This window comes from Lagenorhynchus albirostris, chromosome 1 (assembly GCF_949774975.1).
Source record: "Lagenorhynchus albirostris chromosome 1, mLagAlb1.1, whole genome shotgun sequence".
Lineage (NCBI taxonomy): Eukaryota > Metazoa > Chordata > Mammalia > Artiodactyla > Delphinidae > Lagenorhynchus > Lagenorhynchus albirostris.
In genome coordinates, this window is record NC_083095.1 from 110,953,065 (window position 1) to 110,969,456 (window position 16,392).

Genomic DNA, 16,392 nt, shown 5'->3' on the forward strand with positions numbered 1-16,392 from the left:
TTCCAAACCTCCCTGTGATTTTCATCATTACCAGTTTCTTATCTGGACCAGTATCTGCCCCCAGCTGCCTCCACCCACACCCATTTTTCTAGATAGAAAAATATGACACATGGGGAGAGGTTAGTACCAAATAACTTTAAGAACTAACATGTTTAAAAGGAGCAATGATGGTTCTTTGGGAAGGACCCAGGGAAGGGACAGTCAAGGTGTGGTACCACAGCTAGAGCAGGTATCTTATTCCTTGGGGCGGGCTGAGGGCTAATGGATTTATAAATGGTACATTTATCAGAGTGGAATGGGCCAGAGGCATACTGTAGCTTCTGCCTTATTTGTGCAAAAGGCCATCAAAAACCAAATCTATTTCTCCTCCTACGTGTCATTTTTGAGGGATGCTACTTTAATCTTAAATATGAGAATTCAACAATACTTTTAGTATTCTACTCTTAGCTAAAATACAAATGTAAATTAATATGAGAGTTAAGGTTAAGTTGAAAAATCTGCCTTTTATCGCATTATGTTTGGAGAAACCCTCTGAGGATGAACAGCAACAATAGATCATTTCCATTTTCTCTCTTGGCCACCAGATGGAGCTAAGCATAGACTTAGGTTTAGGGTTAAGCTGGCTCCAGCCGTGTCTAAATTCAGAAATGTGGGGAGAAAAATTACAAGGGTATTGATAAGAAAGAGATTGTAGGTGGTTTTTAATCATGTTTTCTCTCTTTTTTTTTAAGCTATGAAATATGTATTTAATTGAGTAGGAAAAAGCCCAGCGAGTGTTAAAATCGTTGATAGAAATTTGGGGGCATAACATTAATTCTTTATGTTTAAAATTGATGGACATAAAAATAATTTTCTTTTTCTATGTTTATAGCTATTCTTGGGATGCACAATTTGATAACGAATACACAGTTCTGCAATATAGTGGGAAGTAGTAATGGTGTCGACCAAGAACATTTTTCAAGTGAGTAATTATAATGCTTTGTGAATTCCAATCCTTTGTTAATTATGTTTTGTTTTCTCCATGTAATAGCTTCAGTATTTGCATACCAAATGTTATGCATATGTACTTGAAACCTAAGATTCCAGTTAGATGGTATTGACCTAGAAAACCATTGAGAATAGAATATTAAATATTTTATGCTTAATGTGTCAGCAAATGTAATAGGAACTACTCTCACCTCACTAAATAATACTAATGGTAAACGCTATAAAAACTAGTCAAACTTGGCTTTTACTGATATTTTGTTTTCAGTGTTCCTGATTTTCAAGAAAACCCCAACAGTGCTGGCAAAGAAAGTATATTATAAAATCAGATTCAGGGGAAAGCAAAGAACTATTCAGCCCCTAAACCTTTTAGTCTGACACAAAGTATTAAATAACATAAAGCAAAGCTTTTTAAAAAATTTATTTATAAGACATCTTAAAATCACCAAAGTTGGGCTTCCCTGGCGGCGCAGTGGTTGAGAGTCCGCCTGCCGATGCAGGGGACACGGGTTCGTGCCCCGGTCCGGGAAGATCCCACATGCTGCGGAGCGGCTGGGCCCGTGAGCCATGGCCGCTGAGCCTGCGCATCCGGAGCCTGTTTCTCCGCAACGAGAGAGGCCGCAACAGTGAGAGGCCCATGAACCGCAAAAAAAAAAATCACCAAAGTCATGCCTATTTTGTAATAAATTTAAACAAGACCTGAGGGCACAAGGTAAGCAGTAGAAGTGTCTCTATTCACAGCTGTCATGCCTCCTACTCCCCGTACCCTACCTCCACCCCCTCCCTAAGTGTTAACAATTGAGAATATATCCTTCCAGACTTTGTATTATGCTTATATAAACTTACATATGTATACGTGCTATACACGAATTGTCTTTTCTTTTCTTACAAAATTGGGATCATACTAGAAATATTTCTTGTCCCTGAATTTTTCAATAATAATACTGTTGGCTGATTTTTTTGAATGCTTACCATGGGCCATGTTCTTTGCACAGCTCTTGAATGTAAATTGTTCTCAATCCTCACAACAGTTCTACGAAACAAGTATTATTATCTTTAATATGCCTTTGAAGGAGCTGAGGTTTTAAAATGATTAAGTAACTAGCTTCAATATCCCACAAAATCGATGTTGAGGATTTTAATCCATGCTATATATAGTATATCACTTAGCAATATATCACATTTCCTAGTTAGTACATACAGACTTACCTCATTCAAACATCTGTATAACATTCCATTTTATGAATGTTCTATAATTGGCCATTCCCCTATTTTTTTACTTTCTATTCTAGAAATGTTCAAGCATACATTATAGAAGAGGGAATAATATATCCATCGTCCAGCTTCAGCTGTTTTTCACATTATGCCAGCTGGGTTTCATCCACCGTCTGCCTCCCTCCCACCCCTTCTACTCTTTTCCCTGGAATATTTTAAAGCAAATCCTGTTTGTTTGTATTACTTCACCCATAAATATTTCCATATGTGTCTCTTACAAAGGCTTTTCTTGTAACATAACCACAATGCCATTATCAAACTTAAAGATTACCATCAATTCCTTCATATCATCTAATACCCAGTCCATGTTCAGATTTCCCATTTTCTCTCAAAAACGTCATTTCACAGCTGGTTTGTTCAAATCAGGATCAAGATAAGGGTCACATATTGCATTTGGTTGTCGTTTGGTTTAAGTTCCTCTTAATTTCTTAACAGCTCTCCTCCTCAGCTTCTTTCCCACTTTCTTCATGGCATTTATCCCTTGAAGAAACTGTGTTGTCATGTAGAATTTTCCACATTCTGGATTTGGCTGATTGCAACCTTGTAGTATCATTTTACTTGTTTCTCTCTACCTGCTGTGTTTCTGTAAACTGTTGTTTTCTAGAAGCTTGATCAAATTCAGGTGCAGTTTTTAATTTTTTTTGGCAAGAATGCTTCCTGGGTAATGATTGAATCACATTAGGAAGTATATCAAGTCTGGTCCTTCCTCTTTGGGGAATGTGTTAAGATTGATTAGTGGACTCAAATTTTGGCAACCTGATCCATCCAATTAAAGTTCCCCATGAACCTTTCTTAATGGTTTCCACATCCTGTTGACTGGATCCATTATTTCATTATAGAGCGAGGCTCTTTATACGCATTCTGCAGAGAACAAAAGGAATTTTTTGGTTGTAGAAAATTTAGAATTGAGGAAGAGCTCATTGAATTTTCCATTCAGTGAGGAAGATTTTCTCCAGTACCCTTGATCTACCATGTTGAAGAAGACTGCCTTGCTGATCTTTCAACTGTCTTCAGGAAATTAATTTTCAGACTTTTGTCTGAGCTGATCTCTTCAGGATGCTGTGTGTAGGAGGGTGTCTCTGTGTGTGTGTGTGTGTGTGTGTGTGTGTGTGTGCGTGATATTTGAAAAGAACAAGGTACTCTTAGAGGGAATTTATTGGATGAGTAAGCAATATACTTTGTCTTAAGGTGAGTTTTGCTCCTAAAAGCTAGAGGAGGGCAGCAGGGAATAACTAAGCCAGACTCACTGTGACCCTGTCAGTCTTTCCATGTCACTTGCTCTTAATGTTGTGGTCATTCTCGTCTTTAAGAATCTGATGCTCTAGGTGTTCTCTCCAGAAAATATATCCATAAAAGTTTATCTGTTATAGGTGTTCATGGACCTTCACACATACCTCAGAGCGCATTTACATCTCACTAGAGGGTTCAAGGCTTCTGGGTCCTCTTTCAGTTTTGAATAGCTGTATTCTGGCCATGTGTGTGGGTATAAATGGTGAAGGATTGGGCTGTAGGATGAAGGAGGGCAGGGAATTCCTGTCTCAGTAGTTCTTCTATGCACCATTACCTTTCTCTGTCTCCCCATTCCCTGTTTCTACTCTTCTTCCTGATAAGAGTCCTCTGCCCTTTCCCATTGCATAGTCCTCCCCACAGGAGGAACAGGCAGTGTGTCCTTCTGTCAACTCACTCTTTGTGGAGGCTGTGTTTGTTCATGTCTCTGATTCTTACTGCCTTTGAATTAATTACTAGTCAAACCTCAGAGAAACTGATGAGTTGTTAGATTTTGTCATATGAGAACTTTATCTTGAACATTGCTAAAAATAAATGGGATCACCAGCTTGTGTCATCAACTATATTTTCATGGTAAAGATATCTTGTAATACACCGAGGCAAGAGGCAGTGAAAATACTCATTTTTGAAGGCTGATACACTGCAAACAAATTAAATGAATTATGTTTGGTATTTATATTCAGTAAAATTTTATTTCAGTGCTTTATGTGGGAGCACATAAAGGATCTTTTAGAAATTTGGGGAGGGCTTCCCTGGTGGCGCAGTTGTTGAGAGTCCACCTGCCGATGCAGGGGACGTGGGTTTGTGCCCCGGTCTGGAAGATCCCACATGCCGCGGAGCGGCTGGGCCCGTGAGCCATGGCCGCTGAGCCTGTGCGTCCGGAGCCTGTGCTCCGCAACGGGAGAGGCCACAAGAGTGAGAGGCCCGCGTACCGCAAAAAAAAAAAAAAGAAATTTGGGGAAAGAAATTTATAAATTTGTTCTACTGAATATGTTTGTGTATGTGTGCTGTGTGTTTCCAAGTTAATATATGCATTCACTGTAATAGTATCAACCAGTTACACTCTTGCTCTTTTCATTTGTTGCTACAGATGTGGTAAAAGGTGAAAAGATTCTTCCAGTATTTGATGAGCCCCCAAATCCAACCAATGTTGAAGAGAGTTTACAGAGAATTAAAGAAAATGATGTTCGTCTTGTTGAAGTTAATTTGAATAACATAAAGGTAGGTGTGATAAGCAAACAAAAAGTTGTTTTGAATTGCTTTGAGTCAGTTGGATCTAGGATGAGAGCTGGGCAGTTTTGATATAGTCTAATCCTTTCTACTTAATAGTAAAGTGTTTACTTCTAGTAGTATACTAACATAAATTCCTTCGATTTTAGAAGTTAAAGTATTATAGTATTTTTCTGATTTACTTTTTAAAGGCTATCACATAGAAATATAAACTCTATAGACTGTCAGAGTATACCTCTCGGGCTTCCAAAGTACTGCCCACTTTTAGGAGCATTTTAGCCTTTCAGGTTTTGCTCTTTTAATCAGCTCTCTTGAGCTATAAGGTATATATAGTGAAATTCTCCCTTTCTAGTGTGCAGTTCTATGAGTTAAAGCAAATGGATACATTTGTACAACTACCACCACAGTCAGATGTAGAACATGTCACAACCCTGTGTCATCATTCCCTGCCACCAGCTCTAGCACCTGACAACCAGGGATCTGTTTCCTTTCCCTATCGTTCTGCCTTCTCCAGAATTTCATATAAATGGAACTATATAGTGTGTAGCCGTTGAGTCTGGTTTCTTTCACTTCGCACAGTACGTTTGAGACTCGTCCATGCTGTTGTGTGTCTCAGTGGTTTGCTCCTTTGTGTTGTAGAGCAGTATTCCTTTGTCTGGATGTGCTGCAGTTTGTGTGTCCGTTCACCAGTTGATAGACATATGAGTTGCTTCCAGTTTGGGATGATTATAAATAAAGCCACTATACACATTCACATACAGGTTTTTGTGTGAATGTATGTTTTCATTTCTCTTGAGTAAACACCTAGAATTGGGCTTTGTGGGATCTCACTGGGATTTTTAAAATGCAACTCTTCCTTGGAGTAAAGAAAGAAGAAATGAGTTAGGAGGGCACAGGGATAATTAATTACCAAAGAGTAAACTCAGATGATCTCAACGTATTAGCCATTGTATAATAGCTTCATTACAGATTCCTCATTTTAAATCTTAATATATCTGAATTGGAGGAAGGGAGAACATGTGGAAATTACAAGAACCTAGGGAATAAGACCTCTGTGCTCTTTTTGTGGGTGTTCCTTCCTGTGAGTGGAGGGGGGAAAGCCTTGGGGAAAGCTAATATCCCTAGTTGATCACTAGTCTTATTTTTTAAAAAAATTCAGTTCAATTCAGTGTATGTCTGTCTCTAAATCAATAGTAACAATCTGAAAATAGGCAGGCTATAGGAAATTGAAGTCTTGGTACCAAGGGGAAAGATCAGTGTCTCCTAAAACTATCTCTTTCCTCATTTCAAGAAATGTAGAGTTAATCTCTTAATACCTTGCAGCTTGAGTGACTGAAAACAGTATGTCATCTGCCTCAGGAATCATCATAAGTAGCTTCCCACATCTTTCTCTTTGTAGAAAAGTGGATCCACTTTGAGTACTCAAGGGCTGACTTCTCATAATACAAATAATTAAAAAGAATTTCTTTAACCTCAAAGCTAGAGAAACAGTGATGTATGCTCTGCTCTATGCCAACAGTTTGTACCATAATAGAGAAATCAAAGAAGTAAGGAGGAGGCTGAGTTGTTTGTTTTCAGTTGCAGACCAGCGGTTGTATGTCACATAATTTCTGAATACATTTTAATGCAAAAAAGAAAGTACAGATGTATTTGATTAATGGACTGAATTTCCTGAAACCTAAAATGTAATAATGTTTCACATTTTTGTCTTTCAAGAATATCCCAATTCCAACCCTAAAAGATTTTGCAAAGGCTTTGGAAACCAACACACATGTGAAATATTTCAGTCTTGCAGCCACCCGAAGCAATGACCCCGTTGCTGCTGTAAGTAAGCTAACTACTAATAATATCGAAATTATGGCTGTGTAACACCAGGGCATGTTACAAAGGCGCTTAAACTGATTTTATGAACAAGATTTACTCTCTTTTAATTCAACTATACTTCAATAAAAAATAAATTTAAAAACTAAAATAATTTTTTAATGTAGTTTCAAAACTGTGTTTTAAGATCAACTGTTAGTAACCATGATGTGCAACAATCAATAAAAGCAAATATCAGTAAAAAAAAAAAAATTTACTCTTTTTCAATTGATGTTTACTATTAGGCAATACATTATTTACTACCATTTTATGTTTACTTTTTTCGGTATTTCCTTTCTATGAAATTTTTTAAACATAAATGGAGTCATGCAGTGTAGGCTGTTCTGCAACTTAATTTTTCACTTAACCGTGTATCTCACAGATCTTTTCATATCAACATACAAAGTTATACATCATTCTTTTAACACCTGCAGAGGGTTCCATTTATGGATGTATAGTGTTGAATTTTTATTAAATGCTTTTTCTGTGTCTGTTGAGGTGATCATGTGGTTTTATTCATGTGGTCCTTTATTCAGTTAATATGGCATATTACATTGATTAATTGTTTTAATAATTATTATTTATTTTATTTTATTTTTTTGGCTGCATTGGGTCTTCGTTGCTGTGCATGGCCTTTCTCTAGTTGTGGCGAGCAGGGGCTACTCTTCAGTGCGGTGCGCAGGCTTCTATTGCAGTGGCTTCTCTTGTTGTGGAGCACGGGCTCTAGGCACGTGGGCTCAGTAGTTGCGGCTTGCGGGCTCTAGAACACAGGCTCAGTAGTTGTGGCGCACGGGCTTAGTTGCTCTGCGGCATGTGGAATCTTCCTGGACCAGGGATCGAACCTGTGTCCCCTGCATTGGCAGGTGGAGTCTTAACCACTGCACCGCCAGGGAAGTCCCACATTGATTAACTTTGTTTGTTTGTTTGTTTGTTTTGTTTTTGCGGTACACAGGCCTCTCACTGTTGTGGCCTCTCCCGCTGCGGAGCACAGGCTCCGGACGCACAGGCTCAGCGGCCATGGCTCACGGGCCCAGCCGCTCCGCGGCATGTGGGATCTTCCCGGACCGGGGCTCGAACCCGTGTCCCCTGCATCAGCAGGCGGACTCTCAACCGCTGCGCCACCAGGGAAGCCCCTGATTAATTTTTATATGTTAAATCAACGTTGCATTTCTGGGGTAAATCCCACTTGATCAGGGTATAAACCCTTTTCTTCTTGCTTTGAGGATAGCACTCCCTTTGATTCTCCTCCTACCTCTCTGGTCCCTACACTGGTTCCTCCTCATCTCCCCAACATCTAAACATCTAAATGGCTCAGAGCTCAGTTCTAGTCCTTCTTCTTTTCTCTATCTGCACGCACTTTCTGGGTGATCTCATTCTGTTTCATTGCTATATATTATCTATGCATGCTGATGACTCCCAATATTATTCTCTCTCTCCCCTCAACTCCAATCCCATGTCCAGCTACTGCTTAACAGCTTTACTTGTATATCTAACAGACGTCTCAAACCCAAGTCCCAAACCAAACTCCTGACTTCCGTCCCATACCTGCCTCCCTCACACTCTTTCCTATCTCACTAAATGGCAACTTCATTCTTTCATTTGCTCAAGTCAAAAAGATAATAATAATAATAATGGAGTGATCCTTGACTTCCCTTTCTCACAACTTTGAATGTATATCCAGCTGTCTTCAAATATTTCCTGTATATCCAACCACGTCTCACCATTTTCACAGCTACCACCCTGGTCCAAGCCACTGACTTCTCTCACCTGGATTATGCTAATTGAGCTGCCTGCTTCATCTCTATACACAGCATCAGAAGTGACTCTTAAAACTTAAATGTTCTCATTCCTGTACTCAGAACCCTCCAGCAGTTCTCTGTCTCACTAAGTAAAAATCAGAATCTTTCAGTGGCCTAATGAGGCCTTACATGAGCAGACCTCATCTCCCCTCTTGCTGTTTCTTTCATTCTGCTCCAGCCATACAGCCTCCTTGCTCCCCTCAAACATGCCGTGCATGCTCCCAACTGAGAGCCTTTACACTTGTTCCTCCTGCCTAGAACTTTCTCCCTGAAGATATTCTACGTAATTTTACTTCATCACTTAAATTATTTCAGTCCTTGCTCAGATGTCACCTTCCAGGTGAGGCCTTTCCTGACCCCCGTATATAAAACAGCAACCCCACTCCTACCCCCAGCACTCCCCACCCACCCTCCTGTGCCTTTTTTTCCTCCTCTATAGCCCTTTTTACCATCTGACATTACATTTTGCTTACTTACTATGTGGGCCCCCCACTAAAATGTAAGTTCCATTAGGTAGAGACTTGTATGTTTTATTTCTGAATTTACAGAACAGTACTTATCAAAAATAGGCCATTGTAATATTTTAATAAATGTGTGTACAGATGGATGGATAAGGGATTTGCTCCAAGTCACATAGCCAGTTGTTGCTATTAGAATGTTCAAGTGTGTAGATATCTGTCCCCAGTTCTTTCTAGTATCACTGTGCAGTATTGCCTTTTCTTTAACTTGACTTTAATTTTAAGCTTGATCTTACCCATATTCTCTGGAGTTTGGCCTTTCTTTTGACGCCTCTGCAGGGCTTTGTAAATAAACTCACACTCCTCTTCTTCCTCCTCCCCCCTCCCTTCTCTTTCACCTCTGCTCACTTACAGGCTTTGTTAATTAATCAGTATAGCACTTATTAAGCACTGGGTCAAATGCCTAGCACTGCCATATCCTGTGAGAAATGTAATGGAAGCAGATGGAAAACATACTGTTCTTTGAATATTTAGTTAGCCCTTTCTCCATAGTTTTTGTGCTCTCTTAGTTCCAGTCATCTGTGATCTTTTCTGGCCTTCTGCCTTAGGCAGTCCTTTTGGTCCCTGCCTTGGAAATTAGTCCATAATTTACCCTCATTTGGGCTTCACAGTAACCCAGCTGCAGCAGGACGCAAGTAAGAAAAGATGTTCCAAAGAGAAATTGATGGGACTTCCCTGGCAGTCCAGCGGTTAAGACTCTGCGCTCCCACTGCAGGGGGGTGTGGGTTTGATCCCTGGTCAGGGAACTACGATCCTGAATGCTGTGCAGTGCCGGCAAAGGGAAATAAAAAAGCAAAGAGACATTGATGAAGTTACTCCTACACAGAGACTCAGAGAAAGTATGAGAGACGCAGGAGAAAGAAGCATGAAGTGGAAGTAGGAATGAACAGCAGTAGAGAATGTTACCGATGGGGAATTACACATGACAAAAAAAAAAATCTAAAGTCTGTGACCAAGTGCATGTGAAAATAGATACATGTGAGACCTGTGAGGTGTAGTGTGTCAAGCTAATACAATCTAATAAGAAACATTAAAGCAGTTGTATTGATTTGTGTATTTGTTTCAGGCTTGTTCAGTGTTTATTTACTAGGTGCTGTCAAACTGTAATCTCCAAATATTTTCTTTAATTTCCAGGCTTTTGCAGAGATGCTAAGAGTGAACAAAAATTTGAAGAGCTTAAATATGGAGTCCAACTTTATTACAGGAGCTGGGATTCTAGCACTGATTGATGCTTTGAGAGATAATGAAACCCTGGCTGAGCTGAAAATCGACAATCAGGTCAGTGATGTACAGCAGCAGCTTTGAGGAAACTACAGCCCACACTCTGTGCAGGGCTTGGGGACTCAGGAGGTGGGTGGGAGGACAGCTTTCAGGGAACCCTTCGGAAGGTGGTCCTGAAAAGGGATGAGAGAACATTTGGGGCATCCAGAATATTAACTTAATGTATAGAAAGGTATACAAGCAACTCTCCCTGGTTGGTCTTAAGAGAATTTAGATGGCTGGCTGTTTTGAACTGGAATAATTCTTACAGGTGACAGTCCATCCTCAAATTTTTCAGCTCTTCGGTGGCAAGATCCACATACTAGAATTTTTGCATCTGTAGCATGTCAGTCCCAGACACAGTAGGTGAACAGAACAGGCTCGGTGAAAAACAGAAAAGTCCAGTACCCAGGTTACCCAGAGACACATACTCCTATGCAGCCACATTCAGTGCTGACACTGTAAGATAATGCTGGGTCACCCATGCCAGACGCACTTTTCTTTAAAGAAGCAGAGAAGTATACATGTTAGAGGTGTTTCCATACAGAGTGGTAATGAACTAAAAATAAAACAACATTACACATTTGACTAAAACACTTCAGTCTATTTTATTTGAAAAATAACTTCAGTTATTTTAAAAAAATATGTGGTAAATGACTCCCTTAATCCTTCAAAGTAAGTAAATTTTGTAGATTATGAAGGTGGAAAGAAGAGTTATATCTTAAAATTTAACCAGAATGCTATTTAATCAGTTTCCAATTTTTTTATTGAGATATAATTCACTTACCATAAAATTTACTCTTTTAAAGTATACAATTAAATGCTTTTTAGTATATTCATAGAGTTGTGCAACCATCACCACTGTCTAACTCCAGAACATCTTCATCGCCCCAAAAAGAAACTCCACACCCATCAGCAGTCACTTCCTAGTCGCCCTTCCCACCAGCCCCTGGCAACCACGAATCTACTTTCTGTCTCTGTGCATTTGCCTATTTTGGACAGTTCATATCAATGGAGTTATGTAATATGTGACCTTTTGTGTCTTCCTTCTTTCACTTAGCAAAATGTTAAGGAGGTTTATTCATGTTGTAGCATATATCAGTACCTGTTCCTTTTTATGGCTGAATAATCTATTACACTTGGGTTGTTTCCACTTTTCGAATTGTACAGATATGCTGCTGTGAACATTCATGTACAGATTCTTATATGAATATATGTTTTCACTTCTCATGGGTATATACCTAGGAGTGGAAATGCTGAGTCATATGGTAACTCTGTGTTTAACCTTTTGAGAAATAGCCGAATTGTTTTCCATAACAGTTGTACCATTTTACATTCCTGCCAGCATGCCTAAAGCTCCCAATTTTTCCATATCCTTGCTAACACTTACTATCGTCTTTTTTTTTTTTTTTTGCGGTACGCGGGCCTCTCACTGTTGTGGCCTCTCCCGTTGCGGAGCACAGGCTCCGGACGCGCAGGCTCAGCAGCCATGGCTCACGGGCCCAGCCGCTCCGTGGCATGTGGGATCCTCCCGGACCGGGGCACGAACCCGTGTCCCCTGCATCGGCAGGCAGACTCTCAACCACTGCACCACCAGGGAAGCCCCTATTGTCTGTCTTTTTGACTATAGTCATCCTAGTGGGTATGAAGTGGTTTCTCACTGTAATAATCCACATTTTTTTGATGTCTGTATGATCATACACTAAACTTAACATTTTTGTTTCTTTTATGTATGGTGTAAGACTTGGGAAAATTTTTAAGGAATCAGCATGTACCTGAAAAAGTATTTTGATCTAGCTCATTAATACTATTCTTTATTTTCAATTATTCCAGAGGCAGCAGTTGGGGACGGCTGTAGAATTGGAAATGGCCAAGATGCTTGAGGAAAATACCAATATCCTTAAATTTGGGTATCAGTTTACGCAGCAGGGACCCCGAACCAGGGCAGCTAATGCTATAACAAAAAATAATGACTTAGGTAAGACATATTCGGTGTGAAACTGAATTTCTGAATTGTATCATTAAGCTAATGTATTGGAGGGACTTTTTTTAAAATACATTTTTACACAGGAAGATTATTTGGCTTTTGTTTCTAAAATCCACACAGTCCTTTATAATACTCACTGAATTATAGTTCAGTTTAAATGAGGTTGTAGTGATTATAGGTTAGTGGGTGACAACCTATTTCACAGCTTTTAGTGAAATAGTTTTCTACAACAAACATTATAAAAAATGCTTCCCTAAAAAATATTTTGTTCTCAATTACAAGTCACCTCTTGGAGTTAGTAAAACAAAGATTTCAATGTTATAGGAAAGTTTTGCCCTTTTGATCAAAGGCCTAGATAGAAATTCAGTTTTATATGGTAAAATATAAAACAATTGTAGTTTTTTTAAAAAAATTATTTATTATCCATTTGGTTGCTTCAGGTCTCAGTTGCAGCAGGAGGGCTCCTTAGCTGCGGCTTGCTGGCCTCCCAGCTCCCAGTTGCAGCACGAGGGCTCCTTGGTTGAGGCAAGTGGTCTCCTCAGTTGCGGCTTGTGGGCTCCCCAGCTGCAGCTCGCTGGTTCCTTGGTTGTGGCATGCGAACTCCTAGCTGCAGCATGCATGTGGGATCCACTTCCCGGACCAGTGATTGAACCCGGGCCCCCTGCATTGGGAGCATGGAGTCCCAAGCACTGCGCCACCAGGGAAGTCCCTAAAATAGTTTTAACCTGAGTTTTAAGTTTGGTGTTTGTCATTGAAGTACTTTAAAAAATGCATTTAGACAAGAATTAAAATAGTACTTCTTAAAGCGAGTCACATTTCACCGTTATGCAGTTCTTCTAGGCTTTGGCCATATTTGAGTTTGCAGTGTTTTAAAGATTTCTGGAGCAGAACTACAGCCTCATTCCTTTAATCCAGATCACTGTGAAAAGTATTAGTTCAAACCCTTTCTGTCCTTTGATGACTGTAGTTTCCCATGGAAGATTTTAGCGTCTTGCTTTTTAAAAGAGAAATTTGGTGTGTTTTGGTGTATTGTTGATTTTAGATGTAGCTTGCAAGGTCATGCTAATATTTTAGTGTTGCTTCATTCGTTGGCTTCTATTTTTTTTCCTTCAGGAATTTAATTTTGCTTTTTAGAGCAGTGTTTCTCAAGTCTAACTGAACTTCATAAATAGAGAACCTTAAGAACGTATACATTGTTGGCTCTAAAAAGTTAGTTTTTACTTACTAGGTTATACTTCATTGTAATAGCCTATTTTCAAAGACTTTAAGCTTTTGGAGGTCAGGGGCCATGTGTATCTGGTGAATTCACAACTTTCTTTAAAACCATGTGTGACAATAGTAGGTACTTAATATTTATTAAGTAAAAAAAAGTAGTAGAATTTGAATCCTGGTTAAAGTTGAAATTTCTGGTAACTAAGCAGCTATAAACTTAAGCCAGAAGTGTCTCCATTCTTCCTTTCCTCAGAAACCACCTTAGCTGTCCCAGGATCCCACTGACGTATTTGTAGCCCTAGCCATGTCTGTCAGCTGTGCCCCTCCCCGAGGAGGCAGTGCCGGCGAGCAGCAGAGTGAGAGTCTGCACGTGCACATCCCTGCATGTGAAAGGGACGCCAGCCTTTCAGGGCCTCAGCAGTTGTGCTCTTCTGTGAGCCTGTTATGGCAGGTGCTTTGCCCAGATCTTTCTAAGAAAAGAGGGCCTAATGTTAGAGCAAGGAAGATTTTGGCAGATGGAAGGTGAGGGGAGCAGATGAAAACAGTTCCCTCGGCTGCTTTATGTCAACACTGAGCAGTCGAGGAGCTGCTGTGCATAGGCGTGTGTAATAGAGGATGAGGAGGCCGTGCAGAAGAAGGTGCAGTCTGACACGAAGCAGAGGTGAGAAACGGCACACAGCTGTGTGCTGGCAGCTCTCTAGACAAGCTGCCCGCCCTCCCCATGCTGTTCACTCTGATCCAAACCAGATCTTCAGACATGGGTCTTAGGCATGAAATGAGAATAAGGACATTCCTGGAGTGAGGAATTGCATGAATAAAAGCTCAGATTTGGGAGTAAGCAAGTTATTTATATGCTGAAGACAGCCTGCAGATTTTGAGAAGTGACTCTCATAACAGGATGCAGGATCCAGAATAAACTTTCAACAAGCACTTGCTATTTGAAGCTAACAGAATAAAAAAAATTATTTCAGCGGATTAAGAGGGAATGCTGATAGGCGGCACTAAAATTACGTGGTAAGGAACTTAGCTTCCTTTGGACTTTATGTGGAGGCATTTGAGAGCCATTATAAGCCACTGAGTGCGTGATTAAAATGATACTTCAAAAACACTATTCTAATTACTCTTCTGGAGATAGAGAAGAAATGAGATAGGATTTATTGGCAATGGACTAATCATGAAGTATCGAGAACTTATATTAGTGGAGTGGATTTTGGAAAGAAATTGCCAAAGAATTGTTAATAGGGCCGAATTTATTAGTCTTTCATCCACAGGATGAACTGAAGAACTGCTGAGGTAACAAGTGGGCACAAAGTGAGGAAGAGGGGTCAGAAGTGCTCTTTGCCCGCCTCCCTCTGCTGTGCTGTGTCACAGCAACAGCAGCCGGGCCTCCATCCACCCTCAGCTGGATTTGTTTCTTAGCCCTGCACTTTGATCTCTGCCTGTGGATCAAGGTGGCAAGCCTAAAAACCGTCTTCTTACTTGCATTCTGGTATGCAGTAACTGGACAGAGATATTGGAGCACAAGACTTGAAACCTGTACAGCATCTCTGGGGCATATAATTTTTCTTCACCTTGCAAATGGGGCTACATCAGAGCTTTAGTGTTCTGATTTTGATACTGTCTTTCCCTCTCTCATTGTTTTCTTAGTCTCAACTTTTCATTGAAATAATCCTACCTACTCGCCATCTCTTCAGCTAAGGAGTATCACGGCTATAACAGCAAAGAGGTTATATGGTGTACGTGCAGTATTCGATTGAACTTTGTCTCACGTTACTACCTTTACACTAGCTGACTACATAATTAATTTTCTATACTTGTTTTGTTTGTTCCATCTGTCCTATTGATCTGTTTATAATGTGCATTTTTTTAATAACATGCTTTTTAACATCTGAAATGGTCTGCCAATAACATCCAAACACTACTGCAATTCAAAATTTTCTTGGAAATGTTCTACCCTAAAGAACTATGTGCTTTGCCTTTCAGATATATCCATGTTCTTCAGAGATCCATATACATGAATTAAGTTTGTATTTGAGGACTCAGTTCTCCATTTGATTTCTTCCCCTAATATTTCAGTAAATACATGAAACTTGTTCATTAACATGGAGTGAAATTAGAGTTGGGGTGCGCCTAGTTAAATAAGTATAAAAATGTTCATGGGGAACTGATACTTCAGTCCTCCTGGTTTTTATTTTCTGGACAAGCTTTTATGTGCATCACTTGACTGTCCAGTCTCATCTCTTGAAGGCCAGTGAACAGAAGCCAGCAGTCAGAACAGCATGAGAGCAGAATTCGTAGCCTGGCCAGGAGGCCAGTGCACCTGTTAGCTTTTCATTCCTCTGTTAAAACGGCCAATTCAGGCTGAACAAAGGCAGGTGTCTTCCTACTTGCTTCCACAGAAGAGAGTATAGAAATGAATAGACCAACAATGTAACTTAAACAGAGGAACTTACTGGTTAGAGTATCAAAACCAATTATGTATACATGCAAATCCTCTAGCTTTATAAAAGCTAAATTGACTTTCCTCATCCCGAAAAGATGGCTGACCTCAGGACCATCCCGTGACCCCACTGTGGTGGGTCATGAGGCTGAGTACCCCTCACTGAATGTTTTCTATATTAACACTACACTAAGCAGACTTTACTCGCATAGCCGTGAGGTACAGGTATCATTATCCCCTGTTACAGAGGATGAGTTGGGGCTCAGAGAGGTTACCTTACTTGCCAAAGAGCAAACCACAAAGAGCAACAGATTCCCACTCTTGCTGACTCCAGAACCTGTGTTCGTTTTCTTCTCTAAATAGGAGTTGCCACAATGCTGAGGAGCCCTGACCTGGTGGCTCTCAGCAGATATTCTCTGGTAGCTGACAGGTGAGAGTGAAGGTAGCAAGACCCTGACACTGAAGACTTTGCCCTGCTGCTAGTGAGCACAGCCAAGCGGCTCAGGGTCACCAGCCCGGGAAGAGGCTGGGGGTCCTCAG

The 16,392-nt window shown here is 40.2% G+C and overlaps 1 protein-coding gene across 4 annotated transcripts in view; it reads left to right on the forward strand.

Moving 5' to 3' along the window:
* TMOD3 (tropomodulin 3) overlaps nucleotides 1-16,392 on the forward strand; it is an 84,420-nt gene that overhangs the window by 64,388 nt on the left and 3,640 nt on the right. For all 4 annotated transcript variants that reach the window (XM_060150077.1, XM_060150058.1, XM_060150068.1 and 1 more), the window contains 5 exons: nucleotides 872-961; nucleotides 4,637-4,767; nucleotides 6,493-6,600; nucleotides 10,088-10,231; nucleotides 12,047-12,191. In XM_060150077.1, the coding sequence (XP_060006060.1) occupies nucleotides 872-961; nucleotides 4,637-4,767; nucleotides 6,493-6,600; nucleotides 10,088-10,231; nucleotides 12,047-12,191 (618 nt within the window). The remainder of the gene's footprint in view (nucleotides 1-871; nucleotides 962-4,636; nucleotides 4,768-6,492; nucleotides 6,601-10,087; nucleotides 10,232-12,046; nucleotides 12,192-16,392) is intronic.